The sequence below is a fragment of the Buceros rhinoceros genome, unplaced genomic scaffold (assembly GCF_000710305.1).
Source record: "Buceros rhinoceros silvestris isolate BGI_N320 unplaced genomic scaffold, ASM71030v1 scaffold28149, whole genome shotgun sequence".
In the NCBI taxonomy this organism is placed as follows: Eukaryota; Metazoa; Chordata; class Aves; order Bucerotiformes; family Bucerotidae; genus Buceros; species Buceros rhinoceros.
The window spans coordinates 26,723-41,727 of NW_010431375.1; the positions used below are offsets into that span (position 1 = coordinate 26,723).

The following is a 15,005-nucleotide window of genomic DNA, read 5'->3' on the forward strand; positions in this document are numbered from 1 at the left end:
AAAACAGCATCCCAGGGATAGCTCTAATTAAAGAGCTAAGGAGTAACAGATCAAAACTACATTTAAATTGTGTTTGATTAATGGCAGGGATGACTTCTCTACCTAAAAACCCTAAATAAATCCTGAAGAATTGGAGTTTCTAGGCTGTTCCCTTACCCTTTGAACTTTGACTGGAAGAGAATAAATTCGGCGTTAAGGTTGCTACACCACACCATATGTTCTACTGAGAGGATATTGGAATACACACACACACCATGTGTATTTTAAAATTAAGCCTGAGACAAGCTTGGAAGGAAAATCTTGCTTAATTCCTTTCACTAAGATCTATGCTTTTCATCAGATTATTGACAGACTTAGTCAGCCATGTACTGTTGGCAAAAGTCGGCTGCTTTCTGTTTACTTGTAGCTGTTTCTGGCAGATAGAAATGGCTTTACTTCTCTACAGTATGTTAGGTCTACCAGAGTATATATGCCTCCTGTTTGCCTGCTTCCTTACTTTTAAATGTGGCTTTTGCTTTCTGTATTTTTTCAATGAAAATAACGTTGGTATTTTACAAGAAAAGGAAGGCATCTTTAGTTATTTCTTATGTCGTCTGAATTTCTAAATATTTTATATTTTGCTGTCTTGTCAAATGGCGCTGAGGTACAACTAAAGTCTTTAGCATGTTTTATGTTTGTGCTGTGTTCTTTGAATCTCTCTCGGATGCAATGCAGCATCTCATGATAAAGCAGAATTCCTCAGAGAGCTTCTCAGAGCAGCAGGCAGGCCTGGTCAGGAAGAGGTCAGGAGAAGATGTGTCATTCAGTAACGTTTAGACAAACTAAATTGAGAGTCTAACCCGTTATGCTTCATTCAGATTTTAATATGGATTAAAAATAAGTGAGGAAAAGATCATTGTTTTTATCCAGTACAGTTTTGGGTTGTACTGGGTGTCAGACTGAAGTGTCCCCTTGTTGTAATTGTTTTCAGAAGCAGGTGCTTGCCCAGCAAATATGTGTACTTTAACATACTTAATATCCCCATAATTAATTCCTCCTGTTCTTTTAAAGCTGACTTAAGTCTTGATGGCAAGCGATTGTCTTTGGGGAGGAGCTGTGAAAGTGGCCTATGTGGCTTGACAGTGTTTTGTATAAATATGAAGTACTTTCTCAAGTTTGTAGCATGCAAAGGTATTTGTCCAGTGCAATCTGCCTTGTTTCAGGAGTGTACTGCACTGAACTCTGTCATCTTCACAGCAAAAAGAGGATACAGGTGCTTTGCTCCATCCTCTTGTTATGTGTCTTGCTGGAGTGTTGTGCTGCTGTGCTGTTGACAAAGACACTGAGGCAGGTGGATGGGGGAATAATGGTGCTACTAGTACAGCTCTGGTGCCTAAAAGTTCTGGTCAGAATTGAGGGAATGATTTACAGTACTCCAGCTGGTTCACAGATTTTATCTTTGCTAATGCTTTTTTATTCATTAGTGCTTTTTCAACGGGTTCTTACAGTAGTTTCTTCCCCTGCGTTGAATTCAGTCTGATGACTGTTGAGTAGGGTTACTGACAGGTTCATAGGTGCTGGGTGGAAGGAGTAAATGTCTTTGAAGACTGCCTCTTGGATGAGCACGTCAGCTGTGAACCGTATTACAAAGCTGTGTGGATTTGGAAGCGATGCTCCCATGAAGACTTGCTTTTTCTTAGTGCACAATAATGGAATTATATTAACTTTAAGACATCTTGTTTTTCACAAACCAGTTAATGATGTAACCACAGAATTTAACATGAGCTTTTTAAAATTGGGAATGAAATAAAGGTCCCTACTCAAAGTGGCTTGAGCAGCGGCTGTACCACATAGGCTTTCTTGTTGCACATTTTTCATTAGCTCACAAGCTGGGAGGCTTTGGCTACCTGTCAGCAATGCTTAATGTATTTATGGCGGTTTTGGGAAGGGAAAAGAATGGGCAGGAACTTAAGGCAATAGATTTCTTCCTTATTGCCTCATTCCCTACTAGAGGAGCCTGGTGTGCTGCAGGGAGGATTGCAGCTGTCAGGTTTGTTAGCTGTTCCTGGCAGTTTTCAGTCCACAGCATTTAAGTTTACAGAGTGCAAGCATTCAGCTGGATTCGCTGGTCATAGCGGAGAGCTAGAGCATTAAAACCCCTTTATGATTTGATAGGAGGTACAAACTAATTTCTTCTGATCCTGCTGTGTTATGTGCGATAACGGATAATGTACAGCCCCACTTGGGGATAAACTATGATTTACTGCAGAGAGAGATTGGCTATCCTGACCCAATGTACTGCTACCCCAGTTTAAAATGGAAAGTACCAGTCAGTAGAAGCTCCGTTTCAAACATTTTCAGGCCTTTCCTTAAGGGGTTGAGAATTGACAGGGTGCAGACTTGAGGATGGAGACTGAGGTGTGCAGAGAAAGTGCTCCTAGTGTTTCTTTTGTTTGTGTAGTGCTCTGTCCCCTGTGACAAGTAAATTTGGGTTGGTGTTTAGGATCAGAGAGTTTAGCAGAGATGACCATCATACTCAGCACATCACTGTTGGAGGCGAGCAGGTTTTGCTGCTGCATGAGATGAAATGCAACTCAGAGGTGCTATTTTGTGGTTGGAGACTCCGAGTAATCCCACAGAGTGCTGGGTTGTTTAATGTGATGTTGTTGCAATATTTTATTTCAGATGATGGCATTCTTAGAACATATTGGACACTGTTATTTGTAGCCCTTCGTGTGATGCTGGGTTGCCTTAGTTACCATGAGTTGCAGAAATCCTCGCAAGCTGCCTGTGCCAGGCTCCTGAATATTACAGCACAGCAGTGTGCTGGTGGTATCTTAAATAGGGTTGTAGCAACGCGTGTGTGGGCAGAGAACAACAAAGCAGAGGGAGAACGCTTCAGAGCTGGAGTCTGCTGAACTTCTAAAAAGATGAGTAGAGTAACTTCTCTGAGGCTTGTAAGACCCAGTGTGCTGAAGTGTCTTGCTGAGAGCAGGGATGCTTGTTCCGAAAAGACATCTGCTAATTCCAAAATACATCTAGCAAATTGACAGTAGGATTTAAACTTGAAAGAGGGCAGTGTGAAGGAGAAGGAACTTTGTATGCTCAAGTAGTAGAGATTAGAGATTGCTTTCAGCTCAGATGCAGTTATTTTTGGAAGCAGAAGTCCTTTCCTAGGCAGGGAAGCCAGGCAGAATGAAAGCAAAACCCTGGTACTGTGATCTCTCTGCTGGTAGCTTCCATCCCCAGCCCATCCAGAAGGGCTTACAAGGTCAGTAAGCTTATGTGAACACGTGGAGTTAGCGCTGACCTGGAGATGCTAACAGCCTTGATGTGTTACTCTCTGTTTTGCTAAGGCTGCCTCCTGGCTTTGGGAAGAGTTGTGGCATACAAACAGTAGCAAAGGCAGCTCCAAAACAGCATAAGCACCTGGGTTTAGTACCACGTATTTTGACTTTCAGCTGTAAGCTGCTGTAGATGGTGAACAAGGTTCTGCTTTTAAATAATTTGCGATAAACTCCTTCCTTACGGCAAAGTGATGAGTGAGAATCGTTCTTATCCAGGCAATGTACATTTCACCTCATCCAGTTTCCTCTGAATAAAGGGTGTGACTTCTAGGGCCTCTAATGGGAGCAGTTACACTGGAGTGGTCTAGAAAATACTACCCTCCAAAAAAGTGGCTCTAGGAATACCACCCTCCACATCTCTGGGTGCGTGGGAGAGATGTGCTTATGCTTGTGTCTCTGCCAACTGTTAAAAGAGAATTTAGTTGTTAATTATCTGTCACTCGCAAGCTTCAGTGATAATTCTGAGCAACTGCCTCAGGGTATTATGAAATTATTGAAGTCTCAGCTGCTGACCTGGCTGTTCTCCTGTTGCTGTTCTTGGCCAGTAATTCCTCTTCACAGTGTAAATGTTGTTGCTCTGAAAGCCATTTGGGACCTCCAATTACTTTTTACATAGATCAGGATGAAATAGCGGTATAGCTTGGCTTCAGAAAAGCTACTGCTGTGTATACAGATACTAATAGGATTTAAGTTGAGCTGGGAACGTTAGGGGAAACGGGGGGATGACTCATTGGGTTATCCTCTGCATGATTTATTCCTGGGACTTCATATTAATCTGCGTATGATTCCTCATGTGTTTTGGGTTTACATCTCACTAATCTGTGAAGTGAAAGCAGGCACTTTTTGTAGTGTAAAAATGGGAACTTGTGACCCAGCAGAAGACGAGGAGGAGCCTGGTTTCGTAACAGGTATGTCCTAGTTAGAACTGTCATAATATGCTGGATGTTGATAACTGTGTTATGGAAAGATAACGTATTAAAATACTTTTTTCCTGACGAGGATAATCAGCTTGATTATGAAATCCCGTGTCCCGTTTTCAGGTCAGCTGGTGGTATGTACGCTCTGCTCCTGCGTCATGAAAACAAAACAGATCTGGCTTTTCTCTGCTCACATGCTCCCTCTGCTGGCACGGCTTTGCCTGGTCCCTTTGGAAACCATTGTCGTCATCAACAAATTCGCTATGATTTTCACGGGTTTGGAAGTTCTCTACTTTCTGGCATCAAATCTTCTGGTGCCCTATAACTTGGCAAAATCTGCGTACAGAGAGCTTGTCCAGGTAAGACGGTGGACATAACAATTTTATTTTCCCTGGTCCGAGCCCTTTTTGTGGGGGGTGAAAAAAAGTAAAAAAATACTTTGGCTGTCATTCTGTGCAACTGTGTGTGTAACTCATGTTTTCTTAGCAAACCAAATCTGTTCCTAGCCATAACATCTTCTTTAAATTATGGTGGCTTATAATTTGTACAGGTGAACAGTTAAGGCATTAGTCTGAATTATGCTGCTGGCCAGCTGAGCGTGTCCACTTCACTTGGACTTGCCTTAGTCTTTCCCAGCTCCAGGCTAAAAGACAAGATTATGACAAAATGGAATTTATTTATGGTCTCTTTAGGTGATTGGGTAATTCCTATACATTAAGTGTAGTAACTGTTCGAGACATGCCTTCTGATGAAGAGCATTTGTTAATTACAGTGGTGTTAAATTGAGAGTAACACCACAGCTGATTTTGACTGTAATAACCAGTGACTTGCAGTCGGTGATTTGTACCTTGCAGACAGTGATTTGAAAGGTCTGTAGTATTTTCTTTGGAAGACCAGCATTGCTGAGACCTTTAACAAAAGTTAGCAGAAACCGAGAGGAGTGATCTGACATGTATCCATTTTGTTAACACTTTGACATCTGATATATATTTAGTTGAAAAAACACTCCATTAGTGGTACAGAAACATCACACCTTGCATTATTTATATAAAAATAAAATGTGTTGTATACGCATCCTTCTTATTTCAATGTAAAGATTGATATTGACTGACCTGCTATTTCAGGGGGGTCAGTCCCGCTTGCTGGATTTTTTCAAACCAGGCCACTGATTTTCTGCTCTTTAGCCCAGAAGCAGTCTGAAAACTATCTTGTTAAACTCTTTCAAAGCCCTCTTTAAAGCTCTTCTTTGCTGTCATATCTGTCATACACAAACAAAAACTTGGCAGCAATAAGTGTCTGCTGTGCCAAGGCCTCAGCCTGTCACGTTAATCATTATTGTCTGGTTATTTATTTTGTATGTAATTGGTCTTCGGGGCAGGATTATCCTTCTGTGCCTGTAGAGCACCTAGCATGGTCTCATTCATCCATAACTAGCTTGTAGATTTGCTGATTAAAAACTGATTCAGGAGCTAACTGGCAAAGCTTCAGTGTCCTTGTTTTCCTCTGCAAATAGAAAAATAATGCTTACCATTTACTGAGCATGGTGATACTTGGTAAAACAGTTGCACGGCTTTGTTCCGCTAAAGATGTGCAACAGGTTGGAACCAGCACTTCCATTTTCTTCCATTTCCTCTGTCTTTAATACAGAGAAAATGGCAGAAACTTTATAATGTGGCATTCGATTTATAATAGAGTGGTGTATGCTGTTTTTCTAAATGCATGTAGTAGAGAGTGGGTTGGAATGAAAAGTTGTGTGTGACTGGTTTTTCCGTTGTATTGACAATATGGGAAGACAGGATTTTTAATTTGAAAGCTTACTGCTCTTGCCTAAGTTCCTGAGACACAACAGAAGAAAACATTGGCTCGTTGTGCCTTCTTGTCACTGGTTGTAACTCCTCTACAGATCAAGCTTAACATGCTTATTGCTGTTCTGTTTTGACTGTTTTCCTACTTGTATTTCCACTGCTGTAACTTTGGGCAGTTGTTAGTTTTCCTAGTGTTTGTGAGTTTACTACACTGTCAGCCTGGATTGAATTGCTGTTTTGACATCAGTGGTAAAACTTAGTGGATATTGGGATGTTAAACACCAGGAGTATTTCCCGAGACAGCCCAAGCAGGTGGGCCAAGGCAGCTTTTTGGGTATTTCAGACTGTGGCTAATGGTATAATTTAAAAGCAAGTCAGAACTGTGGCTGCCTACTTGCAGCAGCAGATAGCAGGAATACCTTACAGTTATGAATCTGCATTATGAGGATAGCATGACCCTTTTCTGATGTGTTGGAACACTCTGCCAGCAGCTGCATAGGATTGCTTGCATTGGTCTCGGGCCAAGGGAGAGGCCATGAGAGTCTCTTGAGGGCAGATGCACTTCCTTCACAAGTCTGTGCAAAGCTAAAAGCAGGAGCTTGGCACTGTGTCGCTGCCAGGAGCATATTGCTTGTCAATCAGCCGCAGTACATACTGCAGCAGGTCCCACAAACCTAATATCCCTCATGCTTGTCATGAAAGACTAAGCAGGCAGCTATTTTAGCGTTTGCTAAAGTTTGCTCATCGTATGTTGTTGAGGGAAGTAAGTGATGAGGTAGTAGTAATTATGAGTGAATTCCTTTTGACCTTTTCTATTAAGTCCAGCTATATGCAGTTCCAGCTTCTTGGAAATAGCTGCATTGTGACTTAGCTTTCCAATACAAAAGAAGTAATTTGGGCTTCACAGTCTTCTGAAAGAACTCTTAAGCGTGAACTTCGAAACACTTGGCGGATCAGGAGCAGTCAAGTCTGGTACATGCTCTTTTTGAGATACTTGAACTTAATATCTCAGACGTTATCTTTTTCCTTAAAAAACAGTTCAGCAAAGCAGATTTAGTTTGCTGAAGTGATGTGTCTCCTACCTCAGTGTCTGGTGTGTACAGCGACTTTGCAGTAGTTGCAGGGAAAACAACATTGCTGTGACTCAGGCTGGGTAGAAAGGTCTGAGAGGGTTGTCCATGAGCTGGAGGCCTGTGTCTCACCCCTCTGGCTGTGAGCAGGCTGCAGTCACCAGCTCCAAGACAGTTATTCATAGGCAGGAGCATTCAGCTGGTCTGATGGTTTTGCTGCGGAGTCAGGTCCTTGTCCCTGCTTCCAGACAGATGGTGGGATTTGTCACGGCTGAACCCAGGCTCTCCCTTTGTCAAACTGTAGTTTGATGTACCTCCTCTTCTCCCCTGGGAGGGCTAATGCAATGTGAATTACGCTGCACGTCTTTGTGGCTGTATTGTTGACTGTCTTTTTGCTGTGAACCTGTAACAAACTGCATTTTTCTGTCTTGCCCAGGTGGTGGAGGTGTATGGTCTCCTGGCTTTGGGGATGTCTCTCTGGAACCAGCTGGTTGTCCCAGTTCTTTTCATGGTGTTTTGGCTTGTCTTATTTGCTCTTCAGATCTATTCCTATTTCAGTACCCGGGACCAGCCTGCCTCAAGAGAGAGGCTCCTCTTCCTCTTCTTGACAAGGTAATTAACTAGGCTGCAAATAGCTGATTTACTGTTTTGACTATCTTCTGAAATGGATGTGTGTGCTCTTTTAGAGACTAGATACACAGATTGCCTTTACTGCATCTGGATACCCAACAAATATTTGTCCTTATTGCAGTGACCATGTACGTAAACCACGTTAAGCTTGTTCTTCAAAGGATCCCATTGAGAACAGAAAGGATTAGTAGGACTGTGTGAGAGTTCCCAAAGAAAGAAAAATGTTCTTTTGATGAGGGAATAGCTATAATTAGAGCTTGGGTCCAGAAGTTGTTTTCAGTATACAGATTGGTTTTATATTTCTGAGGTATGTCAGCTAAACTTCAGTCCAGCCGATGCCTTACTGATGATTGTATTGCTTCCTGAGCCCGTTACGTCTTGTTTCTTCGTTCAGGTAGTATGGGACGCATTCTTGAGTTCATCCAACCAGCTGAAGTAGTCAATTCCTGAAGTAACTTTTGAGCCCAGTGCTTAATTTGGCAGAGGTATAAGGTCTTACAGATCCCAATTCCCAAAAGCTTTATAAAAACTGGTTGTAGGGTAGAGGAGAGAGGCCTGTGTCAGTGCTCTTATTGAGAGAAAGGCAGTGTTTGAGGGATTCTTCTGGCTAGACCCTACATGCCTTTGCTGGCTGTTGTTTAACTAGAAATTACAGCACACTAAAGGGAGCAGGAGTGTAGGGCAGAGAGGAACTGGGTGTGTTACAGAAGGGGGGTTAAACAAATCAGTGTAATACTGGGATGGGGAGAAAAGAGGTAATAGTTGTCTAAACACACAGGTATGGGACACGTTCTTTAGAGACCATATATCATTGCTCGCTTGGTTGAGTAGCAGCTTGGTTGAGTAGCAGCTTTACTCATCACTACAGTTTTCCAATCAGACCTTCCAGTTGTTTAGCTTTTTCTTGCCTCTTTCTGTTTGTATCTATGGTGTCATAGTGTAAGCTGTCAAAACCCATTATCGCTAAGGAGAAAAACCAGGGATTTTATTGCATGTAGTATTAAAATTGCTTACACTGTCACACTGCATTATGTAAAACCACTGACTATGTTACCTGGTTGTTAACTAAGCTGTTAGTGTCTGAAGTTTTTCTTCCTCATCATCTCTGTTGCAAGAGTAGCGCATTTAGCAATTAGCAAAGGGGGAAAACTCTCCTTTTCCTTGTAAATAAGTTGAGTTTATTCCTACACCAAATTGTTAGGCTTCTCTTCATGGCCAAACAGGGAACTTGCTTTGCAGATCTGTGTTGGCTTGCTTTGATGGAGTGAGTACCAACTGATCTCAAGTTCTTCTGCAGTTGGAAAAAATACAGTAAAACTATGCACATTTTCTTGGTGGTCTCAGCTCAGTCACCGTAGGAAAGTACTAAATGCTTACTCATCTTAAAAAACCACAGTCTCAAGTAGTGCTATGAACAGTAGTGTAGGTCTGTTCTTCCCAGACTGGAAAGCTCTTGCTTGCATGTTTGCTGTTTGAAAACTATTCTATACCTTCCATGGTCCCTGCTGTTCCTCTCAATCTTTTCCATGAGTATGTAACTGCTGTGATTTTTTTTTTTTAAGAATTCACCTCTCTGGGACAATTTATAAAGCTGTGTTTGACAGAAGAACGTAACACTGAGAGCTCCCCAGGTTTTTATTTGAGCTCTTAAGCTCATCTTGAACCCTTAAGTTTAAGAAGGGTCCTAAAATTACTCCAACAAAAAAGGATCGGGCATCAGGCAGAAAAGCCACAATTCTTGATCTAATGTATTTTGAAGCAAAAGTTAACAGTTCCTTAAATATCCTACAGAAACAGCTGCTTTAAATACTGCGTTTCTCACTACCTGGACCTGCAGGAACATTTACAAACTTCTTCAGCCCTGCTCGATTTGGTAATCAGGCAGAATGTGAAGGCTTGACAGAAACACTGCAAGTAGGCTATGTGAACACACCGACATTTTCTGCTGTGAATTGCTTTCAAAGGAGATTTCTGGTTAAAGTAGTCATTAAAAGAGACAAAGTAAAGGTCTTTTAGACAAGGTTTGTTTATTTTTGAAGCATATGCTTCCTCAAAGCTCTTTTATCAGAGTGCTGGACTAGTTCACTCTTCAGTCAGTTAATTAGCATGACGTGTTTTTGACCACTATAATTTCTCTCACAAGACTACTGTCCTGGTGAACAAGGGAAGACTTTCATTTGTTAATGATGGGGGTCTCAGTGTGTTACCTTGGTTTGTGTATGTGAGGATTTCCAGATGTGTAATCCCTATCTTGACAGATGGTTCTTTACCTGGTGTTGGGGCATGTGGGTACGCTGCACTGCCCTGCTCTTGTTCTGGCAGCATCATGTCTCAGAAGCTGAAGTACTGTGAGGCTTAGGCTGCTCCAAACATCGTAGTGCCAGGATCAGCAGAAGAGCAACCCTGAAGTGAGGGAGCTGACATAATGCATAATGACCTCAGCATAATCAAATGTATTCTGGGGTCTCAGTCTTCAGGACTCCACTGCTGTAGCAAAAGAGAGGAAGAGCCTGCTGAGGCAGGATGGTCTTCTCTGTCTCACTTTGCTGCTTCTGGCTCAGCCGTTCGAAGACAGGTGTTGTCTGCCTGAACCTGATGTGAATGCTGTCAAAAGCGCCCAACCTCCCCAACAGAATTTATCAGTTTGTTGTTTGTTTGCACTATTGTGGATCTGAACGGAAGGCGCCTTAGTGAATCCCTCTGCTCTAACTGTGTGTTTCTGGTAATGGGCTAAAAATTCAGTGAGTGACTTGGGTGCGTGGTGGCTGTTGGATTGACTGGTGGGTATGAAAACCCTGTGCAGGCAGGACAGTGCCATCGTGTGGCACAGCTGGAGGGAGACGGAGAAACACCAAAGCACAGCTCCAGCCCAATGGCAGCGTTGGCTAGAGAGCCGAGGTGTGTCTTGGAAAGGAGTAACAGAATGTGTATCATCTTTTTCTTTGTATAGCATGATTTCATGGTGGTTTGGAGCTTTTAATATTTTCATTAAACCAATCCAATTTTGCCTTAAAATCAGCTTGCACAGTTAACAAGAAATGGGGGGAGTGCATCATATTGCTTTTACTTGATGGACTTTGTTTCTTTTCCCCTCTCTCCTCCCAGTATTGCCGAATGCTGTAGCACTCCATATTCACTGCTGGGTTTGGTCTTCACAGTCTCTTTTGTCGCTTTGGGAGTTCTGACTCTCTGCAAGTTTTACTTGCAAGGTTACCGAGCATTCATGAATGATCCTGCTATGAACAGGTAAGTGCTTCGTTTTGCCTGTGGTCTAAAAAGAATCAGACAAAAAAGGGATTTATATAGAAATATATGGATCACGTTGTGATTTTTTTTATCTTACAAACCCATGGGTATCCGAGACGGGCCTCTTGTATGCTAATCTCTATGTGCCCTGGAAGGACTCGAAGTGAAAATACAGCTTGTCACAGACTTCCTGGGAGATGGTTCATTTCTGTAACAAATTCAGGCCTGTTAGTTGGACATTTTGATTGTCTTAGTGCTTTCATTTATGAGTCATGGAAAATTTTCACATGCTTGGATAATAAAACCCTTCGTATTTCCATTTCCTCATTTACCCTGTAGTCATGTGTGAAAAATTACTAATCTGTGAGGCATAAAAGACATCATTGTATGGATTGCCTGTAAATTACTGCAGGAAATAGCTAAAATATAGAAAGCATCTTCTCTTAATGCTTGTCCCAACCTGTCTAATATGAAGTTAGGATCTTAGCTATGACACTACCTTTCTCAGTTATTCCAGCCCTTAACTATAGAAAATGTAAGCTATGTGAAAAAGAATGTTTTACATTTTGGATTTGAAGATGAGGATGTAAAAATTGGGGTTGCCCAGGAGTAGTCTATAGACAAGCATCTTTTGGGGAATCTTTTGGGGAATCTTTTGGGGAATCTTTTGGGGAATCTTTTGGGGAATGCAGTGCTGGGTGATCTGTACTTTAACTGCATCGAATACTGGTGTTCAGCTGTCGTCCTCAGAGGTATTAAATTCAGTCTGAGGTTCCAAGCAAAAACAGAGTATTTGGTGTGGGTACAGAAAGAATAAACTGAAAAATGGCAGAACTGCTGATTGCCTGAACTGGGCACCAGGTCGGGCGTTGAGTCAGGGATGCTGCCCCAGGGCCAAAGCACGGACAGGAGGGTGGCAATGACCATGTATGCAGGTGGAGAGGGTCCTAATGGTGATCTAGGAATGAGGCTGACTGGTGCCCAGGTATACACGTAGCAGGGCTGCTTAGAGCTGGTGGGGGCAACACTGAGGCTGACACAAGCTGGGTCCTTAAAATGCTTTGTCCTGCGGGGACCTTGTCATTGGATGGTGTCTGCTGGGCTGGATGTAGCCTGCATACTGCTAGTCAGTGTGTGAAATCCACTAATTCCCTGACACAGCATTTCTGAAAACATTCCTGTCTGGTTAAAGCCCTAGCAGGAATATCAGTAAAAACTAAAACCAGTGACATTTGAAGAGTTGTGGCAGAAACAGCATATTTCTAGTTGTAATGTTGAACCATAGGAAGATGTGATTGATTGTTCTTATTTAATATGCAGGGGAATGACTGAAGGAGTCACACTCCTGATCCTGGCTGTGCAGACAGGTTTGATTGAGCTCCAAGTCGTGCATCGGGCGTTCCTGCTCAGTATTATTCTTTTCATTGTGGTGGCATCCATACTTCAGTCCATGCTGGAAATTGCTGATCCCATTGTCTTGGCATTGGGAGCCTCAAGGGACAAGTAAGAGACTAGTTTCCTAATCCAGAAGTTACTCAATGCTGTTTTTAGGAGATGATAAACCAGTAATTGATGGCCTAACTTGGATTATTAGTAGCTTGTAAAGTTATACTGTCTTTTCTGTATGCAGATTTCTAGTCTAAATTCGCTAGTTTTTCCCTCTCTATCCCACTCCCTCATGCTTGTGCTCAGGACTGCGTCCTTCCAGCCTGTGCAAGACCGTGCTGTTCTGCAGCTGCTGGCCGCCCACTCTGAGTATTGCACTGTTCAGTGGTTTTTCTCCCTAGGAAGAGTGTCTGTGCACTGTGGCCTCACTTAAGCAAATCCAGGACTCCAGTGCCTATGCTTTCCCCACCCACGCTCCATTGTGTGGATTCGTAGAATGGTTTTTCTTAACCTCCTCTGCAGCTGGGTGGGTTTCCCTCTCAGGCAGTGAACTCAGACAGCTGCTGAGGATGGGAAGCTTCTGGGAGTGATGTTGTATTAGGGATTATGAAACCTGTGCTTTTGGGAGGCTGCGATCCCCAAATGTCAGGGTTTTCTGGCACAAAAGAGGAGGTAGAAGGCTTGCGTTAGTGTACCAGATGTTCTGTGAGATTGTTGTTAAGCTTAATTTGTGTTTTGAAGAGTTGTATCAGTGTTTTTATATTAATCTGTTTGTATCTTTTTTAATTGCTTGTGTCTTTTCCCTTTCTGTAACCTGCAAATGGAAAGAGAAGGTTTATTTGTGTGCGGAGAGTTTGTTTAGCTTAGAGGCTACTTGTAGACAGCCTGTTCTGCCTGCAGCCATGTTAACTTCAAATATAGTAACAGACAGAAAGGGAGTGGAGCCAGGGTATGAGCATCTGCCCAGTTTAAACAAGCAGTCTGTGGTGACAGTTTTAACTCTCTTCTGCTAAATCTCCCAGGCAGTTCTAAGTCAGCTAGGATCAGGATAAATTCCACTTCAGCTCTCCTTTTCTCCCACAGACACAGAATTGCAGACCTCACAGTAGTGTTGTCATGTTTTGTCAGACTGTATTAAATTAGCCAGTTTCTGGTGCTGTCCTGACCCCCCACTACTCTCACTTTTTCCATACATCATTTCCAGAGCTAAATGAGGTTAAAATACAACCTGTGGAACATGTAGAGGTAGTATAGTAAGTTACTGGAGACACTCTGAAAGCTTTCACAGATGGGGGTGTGTAAAAAGATGGATGGTATGTTTAGGTTGAGGAGGAGATTAGGAAGAAGTATAAATGATAGGAGCAGAGTAAGGATTGGCAGAGATGAATGTTCAGGTCCTGCTACATCTCTTGTATTGTGATCCCGGAACTGGGGAACATGCTGCTAAAGGCAGCAGGGTTAAATCTGGTGATGAAAGGAAGTACCTTTGCTCTGTATATATTACCAGAAAGACACAGAAGAGTTGTAGCAAGTGTATAATCTGGGAGAGCTCTTCATGTAGAAAAGTGTACAGCTTCATGTATATTTGATTTCTTTATTTTAATGGATTTTCATCTGAAACATTGAGTATTTCAGGTACTTAATTTGTCTAACTGCTGAGTGGACCCATTGTGACAATTACTGTAGGTGAATTTTTTTCCCATAATCTTTGTCTTTGTATTGAAAATGGCAAGGTTCAAACGAGAGGGAATTTTTCATACTGTATGTGTTGTAGGTGTGCATGCTGGGAATGGGGCTGTGCGCAAGTGAAACAGAAACTCCTTTCAACAAGTTAAAGCCTTGAGCAAACATCTAACGTGCCTACATACAGCAGTCAGCCTGTTCTTATTCTGACACTCAAATCTGACTTGAAGAATAAAACCCTGTTGTGTTGTTTGCAGGAGTCTGTGGAAGCACTTCCGAGCAGTCAGCCTCTGTTTGTTCTTACTCGTGTTCCCTGCGTACATGGCCTACATGATTTGTCAGTTTTTCCACATGGATTTCTGGCTGCTGATCATTATCTCCAGCAGTATTCTAACCTCTCTCCAGGTAAGAATGTTAGCCCTATAGTAACTGTGAAGCCCTGCATTAACTGTGATCCTGTTACTCGAGGGGCGGAGGTATGAGAGGTATGGTGATGAGAAAAGAACAGGGATGATAGAAGGGCAGAAGTACAAGATACAATATGAAGTCTTTTTCTTTATCCTGTATCGGAGGCTAAGGAGCTCCTAGGGCTGGGCTGAGGACATAGGTGAATGAGAGCCTTTTCCAAATTCTAACCCCAAAACGCTTTAGAGGACGTAACTGTCACCATAAAAAAAGCTTTCTTCGGAGCAGTCATTTATGTATTGTTACTTAGTTATGTCTCTTTGAAAGTAACTTGATGTTCAAAACAAGTAGCGTAAATACAGGAAATTATTTGTACTATGAGCATTTGTTATAACTTTTCTTTCATATTAAATTTATAAAACCCCCTCTCATGATGCTCAGCACTTTTGTTTAATCAACTCAGCTATTTTCTGGACTTAGCAAAGTATGGAAGGGGAAGGTCTGGGAAACAGTCTTAAATGCTGTGCAAGAAAGAGT

The 15,005-nt window shown here is 42.3% G+C and overlaps 1 protein-coding gene across 1 annotated transcript in view; it reads left to right on the forward strand.

The window, feature by feature from the left end:
* RNF145 (ring finger protein 145) overlaps positions 1 to 15,005 on the forward strand; it is a 35,205-nt gene that overhangs the window by 18,016 nt on the left and 2,184 nt on the right. Inside the window, exons 4-8 of the mRNA XM_010143422.1 lie at positions 4,367 to 4,602; positions 7,555 to 7,730; positions 10,854 to 10,994; positions 12,315 to 12,497; positions 14,321 to 14,468. Of these exons, the coding sequence (XP_010141724.1) occupies positions 4,367 to 4,602; positions 7,555 to 7,730; positions 10,854 to 10,994; positions 12,315 to 12,497; positions 14,321 to 14,468 (884 nt within the window). The remainder of the gene's footprint in view (positions 1 to 4,366; positions 4,603 to 7,554; positions 7,731 to 10,853; positions 10,995 to 12,314; positions 12,498 to 14,320; positions 14,469 to 15,005) is intronic.